Below are 13580 nucleotides of genomic sequence, written 5' to 3'. Positions count from 1 at the left end.
AGGGAAATCAAAGAGACTGTTGACAGTCAGGGGGTATAGTATCACAAGACCGAGATTATCAATTCCTGTTTACACCAATATAGAAGTGTGAGTGAAATTAACTCAAGTTTGGTAAAAATAGTTTGAATACAGAGAAACTTGCTTTCCAAACGGTGACGTTACGAGTGGTTGAAGAAAAGTGAGAATGGAAAATACACAGATAGGAGCAACCGGAGGGTTAGATGCACTGACCATAGGAAGGGTAGACAATCTGTCTATTTCAACGACTGGAGATGTCACAATAAAAGTGACGAAAAGATGGCCAAAGATATTCAGGCCATTACAGAACCTTGTAGTTAAAGGAGGCCGGTGTAGAATGCGTACCCAAATCAAGATAATGCCGATAACCTCTGCAGACATTACATTGACCGAATTGGACGTTGACTTGATTGACTGGAATTTGATCGACTCCCCTCTAGTGTCCAGTGAGACGGAGGGACTGGAAATAATGTCTTTTACTCCGCCACAGGGAGTCGTTGCAGCAAGCGACCCAGAGACAGCTGTATTACCCGAGTCAATCCACGCTGAAGTGTCCGTTGCAGATGACTGCCAGTTACAGACGTGCCTCCCTCTCGGAGAACAGCTAGCCGAGGCTAGACGGGTAGTGGACTATCTCCAAGGCCTACTCCAGTCCACACAGCCCGGAGGGGAGACAGGTTCCAATCGCCTCTCTCCCTCTCCCTCTGGAGAACCAGATGGCCAGAGACAGGCCCAGTTGGGGCCACAAGGGGGTCCCGTGCCGGAACAACAACAAACCCCAATAAGACCACCCACGAGGTGGCAACCACGAGGAAAAGGTCGAGGCAGAGGCAGGAATCCGAATGGCTACCGTGTGCGGCAGGTGCATTGTTGGACGTGTGGGACCCTCGGACACATTTCTCGGGACTGTGTAGAGCGGGACCATCTATCCACAACAGGGCGTGTTTGTACAGAAACAGGTGGCGGGCCCCTCCCAACCACGGGCCCCTCTCAAGGAACTGTGACTGGACCAAATAGGTACGTGGCTTTCTCCTCCGAACAGGCTCCAGGGAACCATGGCGATGATGGCATACCACCAGGACATGTTCTGGGCCCGATGACCCCGGGGTCATCCGGTCACAGGCAACTGACCCACCGGGTCCCACAACCCGGGGGAGACCGCCAGTGTTGTTGGATCTGTGGAGTGAACGGTCATTTTCAAAGGTCATGTCTGCAGAGGCCACCGGCAGAATAAAAATATATGCAACTGACTAGGGTAGAGGTGGGATATATTGTATGATAAAATGTGCTCCTAATTAGATTAGAATAAAAATAAAAAATAAAAATAGATAGAGGTGTTAGGTGATTAGATTATGGATGAAAGTTACTAAAAACGGATGTATGAGTGACTGACAAATGCATGAACTAATCAGACTAACAAGAGGCATGATTAGGAAATTAAGAAGACTCATAGTTGTTTCTAGTATTTTATAGTATTGATAGAAGCGTATTAACAGTTATGAGCAATAGAATAGGTGTTTATTTACTTTTATTTTTACTTCTCTTTTCTAGTGTGTTACGAGCAATTCCTGACTTAGGCCGGGAGCGTACATTTTGTTTATTCATTTGATTTCCCTTTTTTGTTTCTTGGTTAAGGATAAGCTCACAAGTTTGGTTTATTTTTTCATTTATTGGTTTGGCAGCGTTTTCTTTGTGTTTTTTTTCTGTTTTCTTTCTTTCTGTGTTTTTTTCTTAGGGTACCTGGCAAGCTGGGAGTGATCTCGACACATCAGGACGGGGTAGTATATGTCTGTAAAATGGACTGGGAACAAAGTGAAGGAACATGAGCTAGTTATGGATTTTTGTTCTCCGCCCATTGAATACCCAGTTTTAGGGGCTGGGGGTGTGTCGTGGTTGGTGATAGTGTTGGGAAGCATGATTCTCTGTACATTAATGAAGCTCAATAGATTTGGTCGCTATTGGCCAAATTAGTCTTGTGTAGGGTGTGAACATGTGCAATTGATAATTGGCTTGTGATGTGGAAGATGTGTGTTTAAGGCGGACTGTGATTTGTTGCCATACACACAGGTTACTGGGAGAATGGATGTGTCGGTGCTGACTGTCCGGTCCGGGGTGCAGCTGTCCAAAACCAGAGGAAGACGGTAACGATGTTTGAATGTGTATTCCACATCGAGAGGTGGAGGAGTATACTGTTTTGACAGCATAATATAATGAGAGCCATGTGAATTTTTCAGAATTTTGAAAATTAATGATCTAAAAACCATGAAATATATAGATAAATGATTTGGAAAAGAAAGTTGTCAAAGCTCAGACCAGTAAAGAGAGTCTGAGGGATGGAAATTATGGATTATCAATCAATTGTTGTGGTAGAAGTGATCCCCACTGTCCCCGAAGCGATATGTATTTACTGCAGGATACGGATGGGAGAGGACACTGGCTAGTGTCTACCCAGCGGTTCCATGGGGAACCACAACACTGCGGAGAACCAGGAGACGCCTACCTCTCGGGCCGGGAGAGTCTTGGCCAACGCAGTGACCGAGTCTTGAGGCTTCAGAGGGAAACGACAGACAACTAACGAGGAGACAGGCAGCTAGGCCTCAGCAACAACTCCGGCTGTCAACAGAAGCAAGGCCTCAACTATTGACCAGGGGGTCAACAAGCGAAGGGGGGGAGCTGCTATCGCCCCTATCGACCACCAGGTCGTCTAAGGAGGGGAGGAGAAACAAACCTCTTCCACTAATCCGAGGGTCAACGGGGGTTGGGCAGCCAGCAACGACCTCCCCACCGCTGTGACAGCAATAGAAGATACAGCAGGGGGCTCTACCCCCTAATAGTCAAGATGTTCTTGACAGAAGATTGGAGTGTGATGGGAAAGGCAATTTGCTTTCTAAATTCCACCTCCAAAAATGGGAGCAGTTGCACCCAGCAGTCGTGATACTGCATCAGCTCTGAGCAACAAATGATCACAAAAACTGAAATGGCTAATTTGAATTTTAGGATCTGAGTGTGGCAAATCAGATATATATTTTATCCTAATAAAATGTCTTAAGTGTTATCTAGATAGTAGTGTGTAGAGATTGATATCTATGTTTGACATATTAAGGATAGGTAAACTATCCAAGTGGGGAACTGTGGTAAATTCCCAAACATAGACTCATGATTAACTAATGTGTAGAAATACTTGGCTCTCAAAACAATAATTCATAGATTATGTGTGTGTTTACATAGACTGATTGCCATTGTCACCCCAGGAGGGCATTTGCATATAGTGGCAGCTGGGGTAAGACTTACTTCCCTTTAGGGGGTGGGTCAGAACAAAGGGCAGGAAATTCTAGAGAAACATGTCTCCTTTTAGGAGACATCAAAGAGCCAACTGGTCTGCCAAAAGACAATGATTAGGTCACATATTGATGGCTACATGTGACCATCAAAGGTCTGGTCACACACACACACAGACACACACACACACACACACATAGTCACACACACAGACACACCCACACTCACACACTCACACACACATAGTCACACACACACACACACACTCACACACACACATTTTCAAATACACATCCACACACACACACACAGAGAAGATCACTATTGAAATCTCCAAACAAGCTAACTATTTCCTGGTATATTGTACTTGTAATCTTGAATTAAGTCATTGAAGTAAGGTAAAATATAATTAGGTTTGGTCATACTTAGATTAGGTAATTAGTTAATGTGCCTGTTCTGTTTTCATTTATGTTCAATATGATTAATTGATTGTTCTATATGGTATTGATTGGTATTCTATTAAGCTTGTTCTATATGTTATTCAGTTATATTCTATTCTAAAAGAATGATTAAAGTCAACAGACTAAGTGATAAAGAAATATATCTGTGTTTATGTGGGCAATTGTAATTCAAATATAGATAAATGGAAATGAAAATGATGCAATGTTTAAGAACAGTATATATTGTTGACTGTAAGGACAGCCTCTGTTAGTATTATGTGAAGGGGGTTGGGCTATTAAGCCAAACCCCTATTTTTCAAATACAAGCTTAGCAGGCTTGTGATTGGGGCAATAATGTGATGATGTCATCAACTCCGAGACACTGGGCCTGGGCTATAAGAATGGGTGTGTGATGGGGGGAGAGGAACTCTGAAACAACCAACCCACAAGGACAAGACCTCTCCACCCATCTCACCCAGGTCAGCAGGCAACGAGAACAAAGGAACTTCTTGGAGGGAAAATCAACTCTTTGTTCACTAGCCAAGACAACAAAGACCAGCAACAACTTATCAACTATCATTCTTTATACTGTAATATTAGTCTGGTTGTTATCACTTACGGCATAGTGTTCGTGATTACAACTATAGCATTTTCTTATTGTAATTTGTATACACTCTTAAACTTTGATTAAACAACTGTTAAACTACCTTCCTCCTAATTCCTTCTGCCTGCTCAGTCAGTTTTAACAGAAGTGATTCCCAGAGCTTTAAGGTATTGAATCACAACGCAGAGTACCAGCAACCCGGTTCTGAAGCAGAGCAGAACCGAAACAGCTTGGGAATCCACTTCAATAGTTTATGCATTCGCAAAATATGAGAGCTCTGTCATTGAAGGGCTTCGTTCTACAACGGAGGAACGGCCGCTGCTGCTGGAGCTGGACCGAGTAGAGCCGGCGGCGGTGCACGGAAGCCGGCGACAAACCACCGCATCGCCCCGCTGACGTTAAAAACGCGAAATAACGTTACTGATGTACAGTGACACCCAGAGTTTCTAGTTACAGTAGTGACGCGTGACTCGAGATAGTCCTAACACTGTAACAGTGTTTATTATTAAGAGTCAGATAGTCCTAACAGTGTTTATAGTCCTAACACAGTGTTTATTAGTAAGAGTCAGATAGTCCTAACACTAGTGTTTATTATTAAGAGTCAGATAGTCGTAACAGTGTTTATTATTGCGAGTCCTAACAGTGTTTATTATTTCATAACTGTATGGGCTTTGTTTATACATGTACAGTGACGAGTGAATCTACCGTTGGTTGTTAAAAACGCGAAACATAATAATCAGTCAGCAGCGCTCCACTGCTACCGCAGCCCAACACAACAGTGTTTATTATTTCATAACTGTATGGGCTTTGTTTATACATGTACAGTGACGAGTGAATCTACCGTTGGTTGTTAAAAACGCGAAACATAATAATCAGTCAGCAGCGCTCCACTGCTACCGCAGCCCAACACAAGTGCGTTGGAACAGCAGCCCAACACTACACAAGTTGGTTGCCCGCGCTGCCGCGCTGCCGCGCTTGCTCTTTGGATTTCATTTGGGACGTGGGACGGCTGCGCTTGCCTGCGCGTGGGGGCGGGGGGGCGCGGCCAATCAGAGAAAAGCCGAACACAAGTTGGTTGCCTTTAATATTCACGCGTCCAGGGCTTGCCTTGATAAAGTGTATAATCCACTGTCCACTGTGTCCAGACTGCATCCGCCATATAGCTTGTTAGCCAAGTGTTAGCTTGTTAGCAGAAGCACCACACAACACAAGTACTTCATTCCTTTGTCCATTTCCGCTCGAACAGACTGCAAACTACCTGGCGTTCTATCGCCATGCTCTAAGACAAACTCTAACCTTAACCAACTTTGAAAGAGTGCCTAAGCTTAACAGTCTAAAGAACTTGCAGTCAAGGCACGCTCTAAGACAAACAGCTGCCTGCATCACCAACCTAGGAATAAGCTAGAATTGGAATAAGCTAGAATTGGAACATTAGAAATTGGATTCGGCCAATCAGAGATCGTCTCTGTGAAATTCTGCTACGGAAAAAAATACTGGCGTCGGCCAATCAGAGAGCGTCTCCGCGAAATGCGGCTACAGAAATTCTTGACGCTACTGGCTAGACCGCTTCAAATCGCGCCCGGATTCCAACATAATAGTCATATTTCAACGCACAACGCGTTATGCACTGATTGGCTGTGACGGATACAGCGATCAAACTGTGACGCGCACTCAGAGCGCTATCACGTCTAGCCCGGGCAGAGAAATACGAAAAAATAAAAAAAATAAAAAATAAAAAAAACGTGATGTCACTTCCTGCTCAGGAAAACGAGTGTTTTTTTATTTGAGATAATAACGTTATATTGTGCATTGGAAATACAAACATACTTAAAATGAGTTAATATTATTCATTTTAAACATGTTTATATTATTTATAGGGCTATAAAACAAAAAACTAAAAAGTTTTATTTTCTTCTTCTGTGATTTAACAGCAGGTGGGTCGGCGCCCTTGCGCCCCTAGTGGCAGAGCCGCCACTGTCATCATCACCACCCACGCTATGCATAAAATATATAGGTCCGCGGAGAGGCACGCTGAGGAGGCCATGCAAACTGCAATGGAATATGGGGCATTTCTCTCTTTACCTAATATTTTGATTATATCCTGACATTTTTCAGTTGGAAGGGCAGTCTATATGCGTAACGGTAAAAATTATTATTTTTTTTTTTCAAAAAGGGCACTTTTTTGATGAGGCTCAAAAAGGCAGGTGCTCAGGCACCCCTTGGCCTCTATGTGTGCACGTGCCTGCTCCTGAGGCATGCTGTCTGATGTCAGTCAGTCCACCATGTGCCACAGAAAACACACGCCTACATACTTTACAATTTGCTTTGTAAACATCTCCATTGACACTATCAAGCCAGGGATTTGCCTCTTCCCACTCAGGTCTGGAGGCGTTTTGTCTTTTTAGGACGCGGTGGAGTTAGGGTGACCAAATCCATATGATCCAAATGCAGGACAGCATGTCGATTTTGCGGGACATTTGTTGAAATTGCGGGACAGTAATGAATATATGTATACAATAATCATGTTTACATAATGTATTCATTTTGATCAAAATATAAGCATTTAATGTATTAAAAACACAATAGTGTTGTGTATTAATTGCTTATTATACTCATAATCACTGTATAGAAGAATACCACAATCCAACAAATGTCTAGTCCTCTATTCAGTGTGTGAGAGAGAGAGAGAGAGAGAGAGAGAGAGAGAGAGAGAGAGAGAGAGAGAGAGAGAGAGAGAGAGAGAGAGAGAGAGAGAGAGAGAGAGAGAGAGAGAGAGAGAGAGATCTGGGGCAGCTGTCCATGGTGCTGAATATTTGTGAGTGAAGGGTCTTCCTTCCCGATTGCGTCACCGTTGCGGAACAGCAGCTTCAACTTGTCCATCTGAGCTGATTTCATTGAAACCAGGGATCTGACCGCAACACTCTCCTCTAACAGACCAGTCTTCGCCCGCTTGGTAGCTAGAGTATGTACGTGGCCGTTTGATATTTCATGATCCTTTACCGTTTCTAATTTTAAAATGGTTGTGCCAATAACAAACGACAAGCTTTTGGACTTGTCAGTGCCAGACGCAGGGTATGGGATAGACCTCGCATACAGTCACGTCATCCCCCAATAACCAATAACCAATAGCCAATAACAGCTTGCATATATAGACAGTACCTGGCGCGAGCTGTTTATTGCAGCGCTACTTGAGCAACCGGAAATAAAGCGTGCAAACAGAGGTTTGGCACAGCTGCGGCACAGAACTCTTCCTAGCAACGTGAAAGTGCTAATTCTCATTGGTCGGTGAGCTGCTGAGCGCACGCCCACCATACCAGAGTTGCCATGTTTGTTTATTTCCCCCGACTTTGACAAATTTTGCTTGTTTTTGTAGCTCGGCTGGCTCATTTCTTTCACTAAACTGGCAACCTTAAAATACGGAACATAGGGCGTCCCGTATCAGTTCAATACGGAACGCGTCTTTTAGTTTCCAATTACGGAACGATTCCGTATTTTAAGGGACGGGTGGCAACTCTACCAACAGCTGCAAAAACGAATGTCAATGATGTTATAAGATGTTGATATCAGGAGCTATCTGTAGCTACTGCTAGCCAGCTAGATAACGTTAGACAACGCCTCATGTATTAAACTAAAGTGAATAGTTTAATGGGCCATTTTGTTTAAACAGTAACGTTAGCCAACGGAACGATAGCTAGTTAGCCAACGCTAGCCAACAGCTGCGAAAATGAATGGCAATGATGATATCAGACATTGATATCAGGAGCTATCAGCAGCTAGCCAGCTAGATAACGTTAGACAATGCCTCATGTATTAAACTAAAGTGAATAGTTTACTCTGCCATTTTGTTTAAACAGTAACGTTAGCTAGGTAGCTAAAGTTAGCCAACGGAACAACGATAGCTAGTTAGCTAATGCGAGCCAACAGCTGCGAAAACGAATGCCAAAATTATGATATCAGACGTTGATATCAGGAGCTATCAGTAGCTAGCCAACTAGATAACATTAGACAACGCCTCATGTATTAAACTAAAGTGAATAGTTTACTGGGCCATTTTGTTTAATGCTTCAGTTATGTTGAAAGAGGAGCGCATGCACTCGACTGTTGCCGGAGCGTTTGTTGACATGACCGGTCTGTGAGGGAGAGGAGGAGGGGCAAGGCATGCACTGCAGCAGCAGCTGTGTGTGCCTGAGAGAAGACAGCGAGCGAGAACTCTGCTGAGAATTGGATCATGTTTTTCGCGCGTGTCATCGATCGGTTTTCGCGATCGGCGAAAATAAAGCATTATCGGAATCTCATATTTATACTGAATATTGGCCGATACCGATTGCTGGCCGATCGATCGGGGCATCCCCAGTTCTGGCAACATATTTTGGCTAAATATGCCTCGTTTTATAAATGTGTATTTATAACATAGTGCTGTAATTAAATGTTCTAATAAATATGCATGATCAAGTTCAACAACGTGTGCTTTTATTTTGATATTCCTTAATTCCATATTTAAATTACGCTATACATTAACTCATTGGGCACCGGCCAGGTATTATTACGTTTTTGGATCGATTTTAATATCAATATTACACTCACGGACCTATGTTACCGCTGAAAGCCATACTAAGTGCCAAAAGTGCAGTACCGGCCATATCCTGCTAGGTGGCAGTATCGCCCACCCTTTGAAACCCTGTTCCAGACCCTGTGTTAAATTTAAACCCCTCCGGGCACATAATTTAGACGGAGCCAAGTAAATCGCTTCATCCGACCACTTCGAAACGCATCTAGCACACTATCCATAAGTTGTGCCAAATTATGTCCGGGACCAGATGGACACCAATACTGGAAATCGCGATCAGACAATTGGAATATTCTTTTTGGAATACCCCCGACCAAAGGTAAGGACTATCTGACATCAATTTCAGCTTGATCCTACAATGTTTTCATATTGATCCAGCTGATCAGCGTCTGTAGTGTTCAACACGAATGCCGTTACTGGCCATCAGAGCATAACAAAATCCACCCCCCCCCCCCTTTCATGCATTTATGATGAAACATAATACCTATTATACTATTATATACATTTGATTAGGAAATAGTAGCGTGTCCAGGCAAGAAACGCCAACGCTTATAGTAGAATACACGTAGCGCCCTATAACTAGCTTTTCAGGAATTTTGACAGAAGGCTGCCAGTTCGATCCCCCGGACTGGCAGGAAAAATCTGGGCTGGGGAAGTGAATGAATAACTCTCCCATACCCTTAAAGGGGAACTATCTTATAAATGGCCTTTTTCAGTGTTTAGCATTGTTTCCTAGCTATGTGGACTTATATTAATATGATCTATGTCTCTAATTCTCATATTGGCGCATTCTTCCAATTCTCCTCTCACAATATTCACCCTCACTGAACTGAGTCATCTGAAAATGTGCTGATTTGTGATGTCAGAGAGACACCGCTGCATGATAATGTCCCAGATGCCGCGAAGGCCACACAGTGGTTTAGGAGCCCAGCCTCAAAACAGCTTAAGATCTTCAGGTAGAAAAATGCTGTTTTTGAGGACTTGATTAGAAATACAAAACAATGAATTAAAAAATATATATAATTACAGAGGTGTTTCACAAACTCACAGGAATTGTGTAAAAGTGCCCAAATAGTGAAAGAAATAGTAAAATAGTTCCCCTTTAACACCAACCACTGAAGTGCCCTTGAGCAAGGCACTAAACCCTTAAATCCATGCTCAGCGAACCTACCCTGGGTAAATAAAGGTTAAATAAAAATAAAAATGTAATGTTTTGCTTAACTCTGTATGTCCACTCGACGTGACTGTAACTAAAGGTTTGATGTGTAACTAGGAGGGATATGAGGACTGTGTGTAGCATGGTGTATGTGTAACTAGGAGGGATATACTGTGTGTATGTGTACATTTCAATTGCCTTGTGTACATTGACAATAAAATTATCTTCTGAATCTGGCATCTGGCAGACCCCCCCCCCCCCCCCCCCACGGCTGTTCTGAGAGCGACTGTACCTGTTTGTTCATGAGGATGTAGATGAGGGGGTTGAAGACGGTGCTGCTCTTGGCCAGGATGGAGGGCACCACACTGGCCACGGGGGTGATGAGGCCCGGCCGGCCGAAGGTGGCCATCATGGCGATCACGCCGTAGGGCATCCAGCAGATGAGGTAGCACACCACCGTGGCGATCACCATGAACAGGATGTGGAACTCCCTCCGCCGCGCCGCCGTCTTCCGGATCCTCCCCACCTGGACGAGAGGAGAGGCGAGACGATCCCCCCCGATAAATAACACCTCAGCCACTAGTCTTCACTTAAAGGTGCTATAGGTAAAAACACCCTCCTTAGGCCGACAGTGGGGCAATGCGCGCAACGACCAGGAAGGGAATTGGCATAACAAGTAAAATTGGGATGGGAGCAAAAATACATAAAAAAAAAAAAAATAAAAAAAAAAAATAATAATAATAATAATAATACATCCACAGAGCGGAATAAAATTATTGCTTTTCCCCAAAAACCTTTTTGATGAATGGATTTATAATTTAAACAGTTTGGCAGGTCCAAAATGTATGTTGTTGTTTACATGTTGCAGGCATGTACCTGATTGGATAAATGACACGCTGGTGCTCCAGTGCAACATTTAGTGGCTGCATGTTATCTATAGCATCTTTAATGCACTTGCAACATTTTGAATAAAACAATTTTTTTACAGCTCATGTATTCCGAGCAAGCATCGAGCTGGCTGATCTGTGAATTAGACTTTCATTCAACCCAAATGTCAATTCTGCCATGGAAAGACCCCGGATCTTTGAAGATGCTGTTGGGAGTGTGTTTGCAGATTTTTTTACTTTTAGCCGGTATTTGAAATCCTCACATTATCTCAAAACAAAGTTTAAACAACTTTGTTTTGACACCCAGGCTCAGCGGCCAATCTTTGCTGGGTTAGGGCGTGTTCACACCTACCCTGTTTGGTCCGTAGTCAGACTCGCCGCACGCGTAATGACAGTTTCTCTCTCTCTCTCTAGTCGACTCGCGCCGCGAGCGTAATGACAGTCTCTCTCCTCTCTAGACTAATGCGTAATGACAGTATCTCTCTCTCTCGCACGCTCTCTCTCTCGCACGCTCGCTCTCTCGCTCTCAACTCAACTACAAATTAGGTTTGCTCAAAAAAGGGCAGTGTGAACGCAAACCAAAATACAACAATGTATCATTCTCACATTTGGTCCACCAGAAAGTCCGGACTGGACTATCCGTGGACTTTCAGATGTGAACACGGCCTAAGATGATCCTTTATATCCAGAGTCTCACACCTGCCTCATTCAGTTACAGTAATTTGGAGAGGTGAGAGCACCCTCATGTACCAAACAGCCGCACCCTGGCCCGCCTGCATGAGGTGCTGTTGATCCTCTTGGATGGTAAGACTGGTAACATGATGGTAAGACTGGTGACATGATGGTAAGACTGGTAACATGATGGTAACATGATGGTAAAACTGGTAACATGATGGTAAGACTGGTAACATGATGGTAACATGATGGTAAAACTGGTAACATGATGGTAAAACTGGTGACATGATGGTAAGACTGGTAACATGATGGTAAGACTGGTAACATGATGGTAACATGATGGTAAAACTGGTAACATGATGGTAAAACTGGTAACATGATGGTAAGACTGGTAACATGATGGTAAGACTGGGAACATGATGGTAAGACTGGTAACATGATGGTAAAACTGGTAACATGATGGTAAGACTGGTAACATGATGGTAAGACTGGTAACATCATGGTAAGACTGGTAACATGATGGTAAGACTGGTAACATGATGGTAAGACTGGTAACATTATGGTAAGACTGGTAACATGATGGTAAGACTGGTAACATTATGGTAAGACTGGTAACATGATGGTAAGACTGGTAACATTATGGTAAGACTGGTAACATGATGGTAAGATAGAGGTTAAGTCATGTATTATCTAAATATGGTAAGCGGTGTTGTGTTCATTCATCGTTAAAGTCAGTAGAGGGTATCTTTTGTGGATATATCACACATATCCAAGTGATTTAGATTGATTTAAAAACTGCAAATACATGGGCTGTCCAACAACATTTCAAAACAGACTTATATGATTCTTCAGTGCAAAGGGTTGATAAACATGTATTTAGGGTTTTATCAACTTAGTCCAGACACAAACGGCCCTTACTTCCACTGGGCATATGAATGTAGGGGTTTGCGTCAAATGTGAACATGTGCCTATTCATCCTGGTAATCCTATTAGACCCAGACGAAGTACCAATGAATGGTTTGTACACAGTCAGAATCCGTTCCTCCCCCCTCAGACCTAGCGTGCTGCTCTCCCTCTCACCCCTCCCCCTCCGGGAGGATTTATTTAGTGGACGGGTTTGAATGACTCAAAAGTTTATGGTCTTCCCAGCTACGACTGCCTACTCCTCTCCGTTTAAATGATATATCGGAGATTAATGTATTTCCAGGAAAAGAGCGAGCGTCACGGAGACGAAAGGCTTTCCCCGAAGTGTCTCCCCCCCCGCAAGGTCGAACTTCCATCAGGCAAACAGAGCAATGCGCTGCTCCGTCAAACATAGCTAACACACCGTACCGCTCGATAGGCTATACAGTAGGTGCTGTCAGCGTCTCCAGGGGGTGAACCGCAGGTCAATCGCAGATGAGAAAAAATACCAATTTCCAATGGGAGTCGAGATGGGCCTACAAGCAGTGTTAAAATATCGAGGGGGGGGGGGGGGGGGGGGGGGGCTATATTTCCAGAATTGTGTTATTCCTCCTGTCATCCCTTTTTGAATCACCATTAGATACCCTGTTTATTGTCCAAGTCATATTGTTGACACGTGTTCAGTTGATGATTTGTGCATGATAACAACACTCTGGGCTTATGTCCCAGATTCACATACGTGAGGCACAATATATCATGCCGCTTTAATATTTGGGGGAAAAAAACGTCTCTCAAAAGTCTCTCTCTCACACATCACTGTGAGATGTATTGTATGAATTGTCAGGTCAGTCGTCCCTGGTGTTGAGATATCGTATGACTTAATTTTATCTACTTTTTCTCCCATTTTCTATTTTTCTAATTTCGTATCGTCCAATTCTACCCTCCCCTGTCTCGAACGCTGTTAGGCCATGCCTCCCACAAGCCGGCTGCAATGTGGACGAAGCCTTGCATCACGTGTCCCCTCCGGTACTCGAGGAAGCAGCCGTCGCAT

General features: G+C 43.7%; 1 protein-coding gene across 1 annotated transcript in view; it reads right to left on the bottom strand.

Annotated features, from left to right (window-relative positions):
• The window catches only part of tmtops2a (teleost multiple tissue opsin 2a), a gene marked incomplete at both ends in the record, with an annotated part of 129846 nt that overhangs the window by 19003 nt on the left and 97263 nt on the right, over window positions 1-13580 (bottom strand). The window contains one exon of the mRNA XM_084308707.1: window positions 10357-10590. Coding sequence (XP_084164833.1) covers window positions 10357-10590 — 234 coding nt within the window. The remainder of the gene's footprint in view (window positions 1-10356; window positions 10591-13580) is intronic.

The sequence above is a fragment of the Notolepis coatsorum genome (assembly GCF_963971535.1).
Source record: "Notolepis coatsorum genome assembly, chromosome: 1".
Taxonomy (NCBI): Eukaryota; Metazoa; Chordata; class Actinopteri; order Aulopiformes; family Paralepididae; genus Notolepis; species Notolepis coatsorum.
The sequence above is the reverse complement of the archived record's forward strand: the minus strand, read 5'-3'. Positions and strand labels throughout refer to the sequence as shown.